Below are 15,874 nucleotides of genomic sequence, written 5' to 3' on the forward strand. Positions count from 1 at the left end.
CTATAGAACTTGCAGGTTTCTAGGCAGTGATCACCGGAAGCACGTGGAACCTGCGAAGGAAGACCTGTGTTTATAGATGTATTATGTAGCAATAGTGTATTAATAATTTGGTGAAGTAAAGTTTACAGGTAAGAGAAACAAGGTTTCTGGCATATTGTCGAGATAACGCGTCAATTTTTAATCGCTATCTTAAAGACCAAAGGACGAGGTTATAAACATCTTGATTCTGTTGCATCTCTCACTCGTGTTCAGTTATGTTTCAGGCCCGGTCTTTCTGGGTGAAAGAAAACGGACCGACGTACAGTTTCTACTTCTGACTAACGATCAACAGTTTATTGTAAACCGGGGGCTCGATTCTTGAATTCATTCGACAGAGAAATGTATGCGAAAATCTTGCTCTCGCAGAAAAGTGCGAGTCGATTGGCTATTCGCATGGTTTTTAACTAATCAACTCTCAACTTGTCTGTAAAAGCAGAATTCTCGCACACCTTTCGCCTTCGAATGAATTCACGAATCGAACCCAGGGCCTTGAGTATATTTATAAGTTACAAAAATTTTTCCAGATTCCCGAGTCGCGAAGGTTCACTCGTCGTCACGATGAAGGTGAAGAAGTTAAACCAGAAGCAGCTTGAGTTGCGAAAACGTAAAAAGTCAACAACCGCCAAGAGGAAGAAGAAAGAGCTGAGCAGGTTGACCACGGAAGAGTTCTTTGCGCAAGATTTCGAGGCGGATAGCGATGCGTGCGACAACGGTGAAGAAGATAAAAGCATAGGTACAAATTAAAACGTGCGACTTTCTCGTATTTTAAATTCAGTACCTCGTACCTTATTGTCTTTTTACGCAGATGACGAGGACAATGAGCGAGTGGACAGTGACAGTAGCGAGGGCGACTTGGATCCTGCGGAGCACAAAAAGTCGCTGGTGAAACTGAAAGACACCGATCCTGAGTTCTATAAATACCTGAAGGAGAATGACAAAAATCTTCTCGACTTTCGAGTGTCGGACGACGAAGACGATGACAATTTTTCGATAGACGGTTCTGACAATAAACATGTTCCCAATGAAAATTTGGAGGTATTGAATGTATTTCTTGTGCAAATGTAATTTAATTCTTTATTCCTTTTACAAGCAAGAAACGAGAGGTCTATTAGGTCCAAGCAAGATGTAGACAGCCAAGTAATTTTAATATATGATTTCTTTACAGTAAGAAAAATCTTGCATGCTAAATGTAGCATTTAAAATAATTCGTTTGTCAACATAAATACGTGAATTCGCTGACGACAATGATTCCATTTAAACGAAATCTGTGTCAAGGCCTGTGTCCGAGAAGAAACCGGCGCGCAGTACAGGTGGAAAACTGTATAAGAATTTACGTATTAAAATTATTTGGCTATCTGCATCTTGCTTGGACCTAACAGGCCTCTCGTTTCTTGTTTGGCTTATAATGGTCCTGATTTAACTCTATTCTTTTTACATTTATTTCCAAGTAATATTATTTGTAGGTTGCTAGCGATGACAGCGATTTTCAGCCGGAAGAAGAGGGCGATTCGAAAAGGAAGATCACTACAAAATTACTGAAGACTTGGCAGGAAGACATACAAACGGATAAGTGAGTTAACAGAACTTATTTCTTGTTGAATCAGTGGCAAGATGTACTGTACGTTGCGCTTAATTTGTAGGTCGATAGTCACTATTAAGTGTGCTGTAGAGGCCTTCCATGCGGCTTTGGATAGCGTTACGGAACTGGCTGATACCACCACGGAATATAAAGTAGAAGGAAGTGCAGGTGGGCTTCGATATTCATTACAATTAAGCTCTACTCACTACAGCTTAATTGATTCTATTAAAATTTTAGCCTTCAATGGTGTAATGCAGCTGTGCATAATGTATCTGCCTGACGCGTTTAAACGCTTTTTAAAACTGGACCCGGAATCGCAGGAGGCACACAAATCCAAGAGATTCGGAAAGATACGGTCAATTTTAAAATTATACTTGTCCGATCTTATCAAGGTATTTTCTATGAACTTTTTCAGTTATCTCGTTTAGCTTATAATTGCTGAATAATAAACATGTACCATATCGACGTGTTATTTTCACAGTTGTTACAAAGTGTAGCGTCGCCCAGTATTCTTACGGTGCTTCTGAAGCACTTGCGTCAAATGCTTCCTTACACCCGCTCATTCTCGTCTTTGTCTAAACCGCTGTTACGGATTTTAATCAAGTTCTGGTCAGCTGCAGAGGAGACTGTTCGAGTTACAGCATTCGTAAATATATTACATATGGCAACTAAGAAAGAGCCCGTGTTAGAGAAGCTGTTAAAGGTGAGATCCGCATGTTACGGTGGGAGGTACTTTGCGAGTTGTATTCAATCGCGTTTGTCTTACGAAGATTTTCTCCCTTTCAGACCATGTATGTGAAATATGTTCAGAATACTAAGTTCGTTTCACCGAACACGCTGCCAGGAATAAATTTTATGAAGCATTCTTTGGTTGAAATTTATTTGCTCGATCATGATGTCTCGTACAATCATGCCTTTTTGTATATCAGACAATTGGCGATTAATTTGAGAAACGCCGTAACGTTAAAGAAAAAGGTAATTTTTAGAAACGACGATTCTACGTTTTACAATGTGCACTTTATATTCCGCAATATTTTAACCTTCTTTTCTTTCTCTTTCAGGAAAACTTTCAGGCCGTATATAATTGGCAGTATGTAAATTCTTTGCGCTTTTGGACGGAATTAATAATTAAGTCGAAGGGTAAATCGATGTTGCGTTCGTTGTTATATCCACTAGTTCAGGTATCGATTACTTTAAATAAACGAGTAATAAAACAGTTTAGTAGAAAACTACAGAGAATTGTTTATTAACAGATTATTATTGGAACGATAAAAGTCATTCCAACGGCGCAATACTATCCATTGCGATTCCACTGTGTAGAAATGTTGATAACAATTTCTAAGGAGACGGGAACGTTTATACCTATTTTGCCATTTCTTCTCGAGGTACCAGTCTCAATTTTTAAACAACATTTGTATTCGTAGGATATACAAGTATCTCACGTTAAATCTCTCTTCTTAGATATTGGACTCTTACAATTTTGATAAAAAGCATAAAGCAGTCACAATGAAACCTATACCGCTCACTTGCATATTGAGGATGTCGAAATCGCAATTGGCAGAGAATGGTTTCAAGGATAGTATTATCGAAACTATTTATCAATTTATATTGGAAGATGCCGCGAGCGAGAGTCATAAGATATATTTCCCGGACGTGTGCATACCTTGTATAATACAGGTACTTGGAAAAAGAATTAAAACAGAGAAATTATCGAGGAATATTTTTTGCTAGATGTATGAGACAATTGATGCGTGCGTTTCGTTTTGCAGCTAAAGGCATTTCTGAAGAAGTGCCATGTGGCGGCTTACTGCAAGAAGATGAAAGAGCTTTTAAATATGATCGAGGAAAATAGAAAGTACATTGAAGCTGAGCGTAATAAAATGACGATTGATCTCAAGAACACGGCAGAGATCGCAAATTGGGAGAACAGAATAAAGACGGACGGCACAGAAATAGCCAAGTTCTATGCTTCCTGGATTAAGATTCACAAGTCCAAGATGCTTAAGCTTCTCACGAAGAACGATGAAAAAGTCAATGTACCGGTGAGGTTGCCGAGGAAACAGAAATTAGACGAGCGGGATGCAGAAGACAGCGAAGAAGAGAGCGAGCTTGAGTTTCGATTAAAGGGAACGGGATCCAAAGCGGAAGGCAAAATGCCACCAAGTAAGGCGAAAAAGCGCAAGAAAAGCAAGGGCAAGGAGACGAGCAATAATATCGAGGACGAAGATTTGCCAAGAGAAGACACAGATATTGTCCAGGACATAAATAGCGACGATTGGGACTAAAAAGATCATTCAAGAATTTATGAATTACGTAAAATGAGTAATACGTGTATTTTACTTTCCGAAACGTATTGCAATAAATCTTTACATTTGGTTCGAAAGAGGGACATAAGGTGGTGCCATTGACATGATCTTGGATAGTCATTTGAAGGGCACCTTCAGTTTTTTAAATGGAACCCCCTATTGTTTATTATACTATTTTATTTTACTAATTAATATGAACAACTTTTGTTTGAAACGTTTTTCCGTGTCTCATATTTTTCGAGATATTTGCATGGATCATCTAAAATGAAACGCTGTACATTTTGATAAATTATTAATTTGTTTGCTCGATAAAACATGTAGAAGATTATACTAACATTAGCAGATGTGTCAAATAATTTAAATGCCGGTAATATTACTATTTTATAATGCTATTAATAATATTTTAATAATTAAAAAAATAATGCGAGGAAAAGTCGCTAGTATAAAATAACTATAACGACAGAAATTAATAGTATGAAGAGGAAAGTGAGATGTATGAATAGTAAAATTAAGAAATTTTTATAAAAATCGGACACCAGCATTACACTGCCCAGTGAGAAATGATTCGTCGATCGACGTCGAAATGATGTCGAATCGACGTCAATTCGACGGTGTCGATGTCGATTCGACGTCGATCGACGATTCATTTCTCACTGGGTGGCGGCTCGCGGTCGCACTGGCGTTTGCGATTGGCTACACTCCAACTCGGTGGTCGGAGCGACCAATCGGAGTTGCAGCCGCGAGCTGTCAGAGTCGCTGCGCATGCGTCGGAAGATCCTGTGGCTATTTAATCTGAAAAAGAGTAAATTTGTACACACGCCTGATTACTACCTAAGTTTCTTACTTCCTTCTGCCTTCTAACTTATCGAACAAGGTCGCAGGTTCTCGACAAATGGTCTGATTGCAATGCGGATGTAATGCAAGTCTGAGCTTGGCACTAATTTGCGTTCCAGTCTGCCGAGTGCGAGGCATCGTTTTGCAGGTTAAGATTATAGAGTTATCGACCGCTTCGAGGTCTATGAAGTATAAAAGAGTAACTTCGCGAGGGCTGACGACCTGGTGCTTGACGCAATTCGCCTGAGACTCGCACTCGTGACATCGCGAGGAAAATATTCCCAGGATGACGTCCATCATAAAGCTTCACGCTATCTCCGGGGCGATGAATGAATCTCCACCCTGCTACATACTGCAAGTGGACGAGCTGAGGATACTGTTGGATTGCGGGTGGGATGAAAATTTCGACCAGGACTTCATAAAAGAATTGAAGAGGTATACGAAACGATTGCCACCGCGACTCCTCGCACACGCGCGTCTTTCACGCCTTGTATTTTTCAGACATGTGCATCAGATAGATGCGGTGTTGCTCTCGTATCCGGATCCATTGCATTTGGGTGCGCTGCCGTACCTGGTAGGCAAGTGTGGCATGATCTGTCCCATTTACGCCACCATACCTGTCTACAAAATGGGCCAAATGTTTATGTACGATATGTATCAGGTATACTCCTTTGTGCACAGAGGTATGGGAGAGCAAAGTCGCCCTTTATGAGATAATCTCCTAATATAAGACAGCGGAGTCTCTGCTAAAATAACAGGCATCGCCTGTTGCTCCCATCGTGAATTTATTGCCTTCGGATTGAAATCTATTTAGCGGCAAATAGATTGGTAAACCGTGTAATTGTTGCGAGAGAGGATTTTGCGATTGAATTCGGATGTTGGAAACCTGCTGTCTCATATTAGAAGCCCTGTCTCGTGGGGGATTTTCCTCTATTAAGCTTCAATCGATACCGGTATTTAATACATTGCATTGCTTTCAGTCCCGTCACAATATGGAGGACTTTGATCTGTTCACTCTAGACGACGTCGATGCGGCGTTTGACAAGATTGTCCAGCTGAAATACAACCAAAGCATATCGATGAAAGGGAAGGGCTACGGTGTTACGCTGACGCCTTTGCCGGCGGGACACATGATCGGCGGGACAATTTGGAAGATTGTGAAGATCGGGGAGGAGGATATAATATACGCCGTGGACTTTAATCACAAAAAGGAACGCCACTTGAACGGCTGTGAATTGGAGAGGTTGCAAAGGCCGTCGCTGCTGATAACAGACGCGTTCAATGCCACGTATCAGCAGGCCAGACGAAGAACGAGGGACGAGAAGTTGATGAGTAAATTTCCTTGTCAAAATTATAAATGAAAGTAGGACAAACGAGAGACGTGCATCTTCAACGTGTATTCCTCACTCGTCATTCTTGTGATTTAGCAAATATCTTGCAAACGTTGCGAGGCGGTGGCAACGTATTGGTCAGCGTAGATACGGCTGGCCGTGTACTGGAGCTGGCGCACATGCTGGACCAGCTGTGGCGCAACAAGGAGTCCGGATTGCTCGCCTATTCGTTGGCGCTCCTTAATAACGTGAGCTACAACGTTGTAGAATTCGCAAAGTCGCAGATCGAATGGATGAGCGACAAATTGATGAGAAGCTTCGAAGGTGCGCGCAACAATCCGTTTCAATTTAAACACTTGCAGCTCTGCCACAGTATGGCCGAATTGAATCAGGTCCCGAGTCCAAAGGTAAATGCAACAAATTCACATTTCTATGTAGTCTCGCATCCGGTGCCGTATGCAACGTACGCTCCAGCGCACAATTTCGAGGGGCGCCTAAGGTCCGGTTTCACCGACGTTGTTCAACTTCAAGCTCAGCTTAATTCGTCCTTCGTCTCTTTTCAACTGTTACTTTAGAAAGAGACAAACACGAGTTGGACTAAGATTAAAGTTAAGCGACGTTCAGTGAAACCGGGCCTAAGCATGTAACATCACCATCAGTGCCGTTACTAGGCGGTGTACATTAACGCTCCAGGGCGCAAAATTTGGAGGAGCATCTAAGCATGTTGTAACGTCACCGCTCGCGCCACTCGGCTCGAAGATTAATCTCGAAATTGTTATGTCCAGGTGGTTCTTGCAAGTACACCCGATATGGAGTGCGGATTTTCCCGAGAATTATTTCTCCAATGGTGCACCAATCCACAGAACAGTATTATATTAACGAGTAGGACATCCCCCGGCACGCTTGCCAGAGACTTGGTAGAGAAGGGAGGTAATCGAAACATTACGCTAGATGTGAGGAGACGAGTGAAACTCGAGGGTGTCGAGCTGGAGGAGTATCAGAAGAGAGAAAAGCTGAAGCAGGAACAGATGAAGCAGGAGCAGATGTAACACACGTGTAGCCGTCTATTATTCAGTTGGAATTTACGTTTTGCTAATTATGTGCGTTTTATCAGGGAAACTGCGGATGTGAGTTCCGAGTCGGAGGACGAGATAGAAGTCGGTAGTGGCAGGGGAAAGCACGATCTACTGGTGAAGCAAGAGACTAAGCCTGGCTTTTTTAAACAGAGTAAGAAGCAACATCCTATGTTCCCGTTTGTGGAGGAAAAGATTAAGCTAGACGAATATGGAGAGATCATAAAGTAAGGGATACTTACATCTCACCAAGTATATTTAGTCAACAAAAATATGTACAAGGGCTTAGTTCTAATGTAAAAAAATTGTACATGCAATCTTCTTCGAAAATCTACGTATCTCTGTAGAAAACGTTAAAACAAAATGTTAGAAATATGCTGAAACAATTATTTACATTTATTTGTATTTTAACAGCGATCAATAATTTGCAGCTTGCTCATTTTCATTTTTATGAATATACACTTTCTTACATATGTAAGTGAATTTTTGTTCTTTGCTATTTATTATTACAGACCGGAAGATTATAAAATAGCGGAGGCTGTACCCGAGGTAGAAGATAACAAGGAAAACATAGAACTGAAGCAGGAGGAAGCCAATTACCATCCAGAAGTAGCCATGGATATTCCGACGAAATGCGTACAAATTTCGCGTACGATGACCGTTAACGCGGCGGTGACGTACATAGATTTTGAGGGTAGATCCGACGGCGAGTCCCTCCAGAAAATCTTGGCGCAGCTAAGGCCGAGAAGAGTTGTCTTGGTCAGAGGTTCGCCTAAAGATACGGAGATACTAGCGCAGCAAGCGCAGAGCACCGGCGCGAGAGTATTTATCCCGGGCAGAGGGGAGACTCTAGACGCCACGACGGAAACTCATATTTATCAAGTAATTCTTGATATTATCGTATTTTAACACATTAGATAATATTAATTTATTAACATGATTTTTCTCTTTTGTTTTCCTTTCCATTGCTTAAAAACCGGTGTGTCTTTACGCGAAAGATATACGTTTTGTTGTAGGTACGTTTGACCGACGCTCTGGTGAGCGGATTGAATTTCTCGAAGGGTAAGGGCGAGTCCGAAGTGGCATGGATAGACGCGATGATCACGGCGCGCGATCAGGTTTGTCGGGACGCCATCGCCGATACCAAAGCCGAGAGCGCGATTGACGAAAGTGACAAGATACTGACTTTGGAACCGCTGCCAATGAACGAGGTGAGACGCAGATTGCAAGTTAAAACTATGTGAGAGGGATTCAATTTATTAACTGTACTTCCACAGGTTCCCGGCCATCAAACAACGTTCATAAATGAGTTAAAGCTGTCTGACTTTAAACAGATCTTGAACAGGAGTAACATTCCGTCGGAATTTAGCGGAGGAGTACTGTGGTGTTGCAATAATACCATCGCCGTTAGAAGGGTTCGTTTTATTTGTGACGTCAGTAAGGCCCGGTTTTACCAACGTCGCCTAGCTTTAAGCTCAGTTTAATTCGTTGTTTGTCTTTTTCCAACCGTTACTTTGGAAAGAGACAGACATGAATTAAACTAATTGTAAGATCAAAGTTAAGCCGACGTTGGTAAAACCGGGCCTGAGTCTCCTTCGCCTTTTACTTTAAATACTTAGCGGAGTGCAAAACGTAATTGTCGCGTTTGTTTTAGCACGAAGCTGGGAAGGTAATATTGGAAGGCTGCATTTCCGAGGATTACTACAAAGTACGGGAGCTGCTGTACGAACAGTATGCGATTGTATAGATTGTACAATGTACACAATGCAGATTAGGAGATTGCGTTTATAATATATTAGGTTGGCAAATAAGTCCGTTTTTTAAGAATGAAATAATACAATTTATTGATAAACAAAGTCAATTGTTTGATTTTAATCAATTAGATATTGGCCATTTTTAGCGATGACCTCTTGCCGTCTTTCCACTGACTTGATTACGCCGCGTTCGTAAAATGTCTGGCCCTTACCCTGTATATAATAATTATAAACCCGTATCAGACTACGAGTTGAGATTGGGATTAGATCGAAAGTTGACCAATCGGAGAGTAAAAGTCGCTACACTTGAGATTAGTGAACTTTACTCCCTGATTGGTCAAATTTCAGTTTAGGGCTCAATCGTGAATCTTTCCTCTAGTGCAAACTCGTGAAAAGTGAACAGTTTCATTGACGAATATTGAAATCTTCAATAAAATTGTTTTCACTTTTCACGAGTTCACACTAGACGAAAAGATTCATGATCGAGCCCCTAATCGCAATCTCAATCTGTAGTCGGATACGGGCTCGTTTTTCCCTACAGTTTTCTCATTATTTTTTGCACTTTGTAAGAAGAAAAATTTATATCCGGCACAGAGAGTGCAGAGAAAATAATTTTTTAATTCTCGAGTTGCGCAACAAATTCCGTCCCACATTTCCGCCCTAAAAGCATTTTGAGTTCAAAAAGAATTCGCTCTTGTGTCACCAATACCGAGCACTTTTTTTTCGAATATAAACATTTTTATACTCGGTAAGAATTAAATTCCTTTGCGTAGTTTATTTAAAATAGATTGCGCGCTTACGAATTTTGTATAATTGACGCCTTTCGGTGACTTTAAAAACTCACTATTCGATAGCCAATCAGGGAGAAACCTACGCGCATGTGAGGTACCGGAAGCGTGTTCATTTATGCAATTCGCTGATGCATGCATGCATGTGTGTGGCCGCATCGTCCGCATTTTCACGTTGTTGCGTGTCCCAATTATGTCAATCGTTAAGCAATAAATTGCGAGGGTCTATTTAAAGTATCGTAATAATTTTGACTTACGTCCGTAACCGAAAATCGGGGAAACACGGCGTCGAGTAGAGCGATCTGTCGGGACGTTCTTCATGGGTTAGGAGGTCACTGGCGAGAAATAGCGACACGCTGCCAGCGAAAATGTTGAGATACAACAGAACAGAGAGTAAGGGAACGTTCGCGATCGTAGCAACAGTTACAGGTATTACAGAATTAAGTAACATAAATTTTCTTTCAGAATGTTCGCTCCGGACATGATTTCGTGACGAGGGTTACGAAGCGCGTTGCGGAAAGAGTAATGACAATCGAGAAATTGATCTGAGCGTCGTAGGAAATTGGGACAATCGTATCGAACATGAGAAAATATCATCAAGCCGCGCTGGCGGTCACGGCGGTGGTGAGCCTCGTGTCCCTGCTGGTCTACAGGCACGAGTACAACAAGCTCAGGTACGTCCTGGAGGTTTTCAATTACTTCGGCAAGCCCGGGCCGAGAGGAGCGGACGCGAATTGCACCAACGTCGGCGCGGGCTTCGCCACGTTCAACGCCAGGTTCGACGAGCCGATTCCCTCTTGGCAACGCCTGGAGGACGATCTGTACATATACTCTGCGTACGGCATCAACGACAGGGAGATACGAGCGGTGGGGCTTGGGACCATAGGCAGCGTCTCCAACGTGCAGTGCCTCGTCTTCTTCGAGAGCGAGAGCAAGCCTATACTGGGCAGCTTCCGATTCCTCCCCATTGGCAACGCGGTCGTCTCGAGTCTAGGGGAGAACACGAGATACGGCGGCTATCACTTTGTCTGCACGTACACCAGCGACGAGACCCCCACCGGGATAACGTTTGTCACCAAGTCGAACAAGTACCTCAGCTACGCGCCCATCTTCCCCATCAAGATACAGCCGCGGAAACCGAGCCAGGACAGGATAGGAGTGTGCGTGACGCAATCGTCGATGAAGCCGACCCGGTCCATAGACATGATAGGCTTCGTCAGCTTCCACGCGTTGATCGGAATGGACAACTTCATCGTGTACGACTCCGGGATCTCGAGCGAATTTAATGGCAAGCTGAAGGAAATGGCGGGCGATCCGACTTCCTTCTGGAAGTTTACGTACACCGTCGTACCGTGGAACTTCCCCTTCACGGAGATCGACCAGAATGTCATAAGGGACATCGTCGAGGCGGATTGTTTGTATCGCACGTACAACAACGTCGCTTACGCCGTCGCTCTCTCGTGGAACGAGTACGTGAATTTGAAGTACCATCGCGCGACAATCGATCTGCTGGCGGAGCTGAAACGGACCAGACTGACGGCCGACCGCTACCGGCTGAACGCCGTGACTTTTTGCACGCAGCAGGCTGACAATAAACGACACGCCAATTCTACGCTGACGGTATTGAAGAAGACGAGGGCCATTGTGAACGACCCGGAAGATCGTTCTATTTATATACACAAGCCATACGTAACGCTGCAGAACTCCCGCATGTACGTCAGAGAGATAGGAAGGGATCTGATAGCTGTGAATCAATATAAGTACTGTAATCAATACAATTATAGAAAGAGCCAAGGGGTGGAGGATCTCACGATTTTGAGGTTTGCCCACGACGTACAAAACTCGTGGATCCTTAGGAAGTATCTTGGACAACGTGCTTGATGCGAATGTAAAGCGTTACGGAATTTCGCTGATGTTAAATTTGTTGATATTTGCACAGGCTTGGGCTCCACTCGCGTACCATTTCATTCGTACATATAGATATCTCATGATTACACGCCGTCTTTCATACTAGGTGCCTTAATCATCACGTCATGTTAGTTGGAGAACTAGTCATGACATGGTTAGCTATTTTTAATATTTTGTATACACCTCGAATTTTAAACTTAAGCTATAATAAAGCGTTCCTACTGGTTGCTTTCAACCGTTTCACGTCTTTGTATCTCTTGCGCCGTGACGGATAACGCAGTGTGGTATGTGCAACGTGCGCGAGAGCGGCAACTTTACTGCAAATACCGCAAGAAATTTCAACTTAACGTTTAACGATAAATTAAATTCAAGACTTTGCGTCTAGTTCTTAGACCTTCGTAGCAACTTGAAGTATTGTTGAACTTGAAATCAATCAGTGTAAGTAACCGTAACAAGTAGGTGATAAAAGAACTGAGAACGTAGTAAGAAAAAAAGGTGCTATATTCCTAATAAAAATACATAGAAATTTTATTTTCAAGCGAGTTAACATATATTTGGTGTCTAATCGTTACATTCAATCTAGGAATTTAGAAAAAGTTTACTTCAGTCGTTGCATTATAGCCGAATTTTGTAAACCAGCCTCCTCGATGGTCTTGTCTTCCGCGAGCTCCTTCGTCGGGTACACAGTTAACAAACTGAAATCTCTTAGGGCATACTGTGGTCTCATACTGACGTTTCTGTGTTAAGAAAAATCTGTCTCTCAAGTCTGATCGACAATGTGCTCTTTGCGTCTAGAAATATTCTCTTTTATAGTCAATAAACACGTTTAAAACATTTGTGTAAGTTGATAAATTGTACGTTATACGGGGTGTCTCATTTTAAATGATTCACGCAAATATCTCCAAAAGCATGAGATACGGAAAAACGTTTCAAACAAAAGTTGTTTGGTTCGAAGGGGGACAACTTTTGTCCGAAACATTTTTTAATTTGCCTAATACTTTTTGGGATGTTCAGGAGAAAATTTCAACGACTATATTGTACAATCGTATATTGTCGATAAATTTTTTAAGCGTTTTGGTTTACTTGTATAAGATAGAATGTTTCCAGACGCAAAGAGCACATTGTAGATCAGTCTTCGATCTCTCTTTGCGTCAGCTTACGCGGACAAACGCCACTGAAGGCACTTGGAAATCAAAGGATACGCTATTATATACCGCCTAAGATCAGCGACTGTATGCGACAGGTTGAACTGAGCCTTCACGATGCTGCCGTCCGCGAGACGGATCTGTAACGTTGTGGTCGGCTTCGAGGCGTCCAGCTCCAGTTCCTTTTTCGCTTGCGCTTCATTGGCAGCTTGATCAGCGGGATCCGTGGGGACCGTCATGCCAACAGTAGCCGGCGATGGACTGAAATACGTTAGGTTTCACGGAAATGAAATTTAGAACATGGACATCGGATTCGAGATCAATTGGGAAGTTCGGTGGAGAAACCGACTTAAAAGCTAAGCTAAAAGCTGTTACAATCGTATTCCACAGATCAATATTTATAAAGTGTGCACTTGGAATCTTATAGCTTGGTCAACAAATACGTTAATTTTCCAGTTCAAAACTTTGAAGGTAAAATTTTTAATATAAACAGTCAAGTCGCTCTTCCACCAAACTTCTCAAACGCAGGTTCGGTGGAAGAACGACTTAAAAGCTAAGCTAAAGCTCTTAACATTGTCTTCTACAGATAAATATTTATAAAATGTGCGCTTGGAATCTTGTACCTTGGTCCACGAATATGTACATAGTCCAGTTCAAAACTTTGAACGTAAAATTTTTGTATCAAGTCGACTCGAGTCGTTCTTCCACCAAATTTCTCAAACGCGGGATCAGCCCTTACGGAAAAAAAACACTCAAGTTTTGAGTGTTAATACTCGATTGTCCGAATTCGCTCCAAAATTTGGGTGTGATTATTTAAATCTGCGTGTTTACGCCCAAATTTGAGAGTAAATTCGGACAATCGAGTGTCAGCACTCAAAACTTGAGCGTCTTTTTTTCGTTTAAGGGAGACTCCTAAAGGCCTGTGGTCCACGATGCCTAGAACTTGGTCCAAGGTTGCATTCTGTTTCACGCATGGTTTATCCTTGTTATTCACTAAATGTTAACGCCCGGTCTACAATGAGTTGTTAGTCGTTAGTCAGAAGTCGGAACTATATGTCGGTCCTTTTTCTTCCACCCAGAAAGGAAAAGGATCAACATATAGTTGCGACTTCTGACCAACGACTGACGACTCATTGTAGACCGGGCCTAAAGAATAAATGATACATTATGCGCATCGTGCGTGAAATGGAACGCACTCGCAAGTTCTGGCATCGTGGACACCGGGCCCTAACAGGCAGAGGGACGAATATCTCCGACGTACCTTCCCAGCATGTGTCCCTTCCCCGAGAAGGCCTTCACCTTAGTCTTCGACGGGACGTAAGTCTCGTGACGGTGGTCCTCCATGTCGAGTCGCAACTCCGCGCCCTGCACCTGCTGGCGGATCTCCGCCGGGATCTCGCCCCGCTTAATGGCATCTAGAAAGTCTCTGTTCTCGGCCTCGTCGTACGATCGTATCTCACTGTCGTTTATTGTAAATCCATCCTTCCACAACTTGAGTACAATAAGACCGTTCGAGGACCGTTGATCCGCGTTTGCTCCCATCACTACTGTACCGTTTACACGACAGAATGTAATAAACGTTGCTTGTCAATTTCTCGCGAGCCAATAAACGACTAGATGAGTTACCTTCGCTATCCGAGCTAGTCTGACCTAATTTGTAACCCGTGCCCCTGAACGTGTTCGGCCTCTGCTGGCCGCCTATCTTCGGCGGGTCCGTGGCGATCGACTGCTCCTGGCACGACTTGAACATGTCGCTGATCAGGTCCTTCTTCTTCTTCCCCGGACCCAGAACCTGCTGGCCGCTGTGCTCGGAGCCGCCGGCGTAGAACGCCTGGCCCTCCTCCTCCTCGGAACTGCTGTCGCTGTTCCGTAGGTCGTTCAGCGTGCCGAACTTCGGCTTCGGCTTGGCGCCCCGCGACTCCGTCGAGTCGGACTTGGCCTGCTTGTTCGACATCGCGCCCGCGCTGTCCTCCGGTGCCTCCGCTTGCTGCACGTCCAGGCTGTCCGTCACCAGTTCGGCCGGCTCATCGTTCTCGTAAAAGCTCGTGAGGGCGACCTAGAAAACAAGAGACACCTACGTGTCAATGAGCGTACGACAAGACCGGGAATGTTCTCTCCGGCAATCCTGTTACGCGAGGAAGCCTTACGCGGCTCGACGAACTTTTAAATCCCGCCGGTTCGCCCTCGGATCTCGCGTGTGTCCGGGGGCTGACGCGCGGGAGGGCGAACGCGCGTCGAGGGCTGCGACGAGAGTGAAACGTCAGAGCGACCGGGAGGCCCGAAAGTCGCCGGGGAACGGACAGGCGTAACGACAAGGTTATCAAAGGCCCGGTGTACCGGGATCACTTGCGACGAGGCGGCCGTTCTGCGTCTTTTTTTGCGGCGGCGGCGGAGCGTGCAAAAGCGAAAGGGGCGAAACCTCCGGGTCTCCGGTGCGTTTCGGTAAAATGTGCTGTCTCACCTCGAGCTGCCAAGCGGATGACTCAAGGTAAAATAGCGCTCTCTCGGCGTCAACACCAGTTACGTCCGCGAATTGCGAGACCAACTCGTCGCGGTTCGCCATTCTCTGCGAATGTTAAAAAAACTCACGATATCTGTTCACCGTTTTCTCTCTTTCTCTCTCTCTCTCTTTCTCCCCTCTCTCTCTCTCTCTCTCTTTTCCTCTCCCCGTTGCGATCCCACGTTCGCGACGAATCCACCCCTGGCCCCTGGCGTGGCCGGATTCTCCAAGAGCTAACGCACCTCTACTGTAACACGTCAATTTTCTCCATCTGTCTGCCTGTCATTCCCCTCGGTTCTCCGGCCGCGGAATCGAACCGGATGTGCGAACGTTCCGGAGGAAGTCCGTTGGAACGAAGGAGCACGGGAGAGCGCTCGCGCGCGCGTTTTCGGAAACGCTCTATCGAATTTATTTATGTATAAAGGACCGTCTGCATTGGAAGTGAAGCAGGACGAAGTAAGGGAATCTTTAATTTCTACATTTAAATTACCTTTCAAGTTACTTAAATAACCTTTACTTGTCGGGGTAAAAGCTAAAGTATAAGCATATAATTTTTACAAATATTTATAGCACTTGATGATTAATTTCTTTAGTCCCAGTCTACAATAGGGATTTAA

The 15,874-nt window shown here is 43.7% G+C and overlaps 4 protein-coding genes across 5 annotated transcripts; 3 read left to right on the plus strand and 1 right to left on the minus strand.

The window, feature by feature from the left end:
- Positions 1–29: 29 nt before the first annotated feature.
- LOC105560881 (nucleolar complex protein 2 homolog) lies at positions 30–4,003 on the plus strand. Its single transcript, XM_012010381.1, has 12 exons — positions 30–128; positions 564–772; positions 845–1,074; positions 1,503–1,609; positions 1,680–1,786; positions 1,856–2,010; positions 2,100–2,321; positions 2,405–2,593; positions 2,680–2,799; positions 2,872–3,003; positions 3,080–3,295; positions 3,388–4,003. Exons 2-12 carry the CDS (start codon positions 598–600, stop codon positions 3,901–3,903), a joined length of 2,169 nt encoding a protein of 722 aa, XP_011865771.1. The 5' UTR covers positions 30–128; positions 564–597; the 3' UTR covers positions 3,904–4,003.
- Positions 4,004–4,666: 663 nt separating this feature from the next.
- Positions 4,667–9,018, plus strand: LOC105560882 (probable cleavage and polyadenylation specificity factor subunit 2). Its single transcript, XM_012010382.1, has 10 exons — positions 4,667–5,193; positions 5,260–5,419; positions 5,739–6,090; positions 6,186–6,496; positions 6,875–7,134; positions 7,204–7,389; positions 7,675–8,044; positions 8,179–8,373; positions 8,440–8,577; positions 8,817–9,018. The coding sequence occupies exons 1-10, from the start codon at positions 5,045–5,047 to the stop codon at positions 8,907–8,909; spliced, it is 2,214 nt and encodes a 737-aa protein (XP_011865772.1). The 5' UTR covers positions 4,667–5,044; the 3' UTR covers positions 8,910–9,018.
- A 352-nt stretch (positions 9,019–9,370) lies between these two features.
- LOC105560883 lies at positions 9,371–11,853 on the plus strand. Its single transcript, XM_012010383.1, has 2 exons — positions 9,371–10,097; positions 10,170–11,853. The coding sequence occupies exon 2, from the start codon at positions 10,287–10,289 to the stop codon at positions 11,583–11,585; it is 1,299 nt and encodes a 432-aa protein (XP_011865773.1). The 5' UTR covers positions 9,371–10,097; positions 10,170–10,286; the 3' UTR covers positions 11,586–11,853.
- A 245-nt stretch (positions 11,854–12,098) lies between these two features.
- On the minus strand, positions 12,099–15,573 carry LOC105560884 (NSFL1 cofactor p47). 2 transcript variants are annotated; one of them, XM_012010385.1, is made up of 5 exons: positions 15,219–15,573; positions 14,384–14,813; positions 14,019–14,301; positions 12,815–13,018; positions 12,099–12,340 (listed from the first exon to the last, which is right to left on the minus strand). In XM_012010385.1, exons 1-5 carry the CDS (start codon positions 15,318–15,320, stop codon positions 12,211–12,213), a joined length of 1,149 nt encoding a protein of 382 aa, XP_011865775.1. In that variant the 5' UTR covers positions 15,321–15,573; the 3' UTR covers positions 12,099–12,210. The 2 variants fall into 2 exon arrangements, with proteins under 2 accessions (XP_011865775.1, XP_011865774.1); XM_012010384.1 differs by having other exon boundaries at positions 12,116–12,340; positions 14,019–14,304.
- Between the last annotated feature and the right edge of the window lie 301 nt (positions 15,574–15,874).

This window comes from Vollenhovia emeryi, unplaced genomic scaffold, assembly GCF_000949405.1.
Source record: "Vollenhovia emeryi isolate VEMERY1.0 unplaced genomic scaffold, V.emery_V1.0 DF939218.1, whole genome shotgun sequence".
Classification (NCBI taxonomy): Eukaryota; Metazoa; Arthropoda; class Insecta; order Hymenoptera; family Formicidae; genus Vollenhovia; species Vollenhovia emeryi.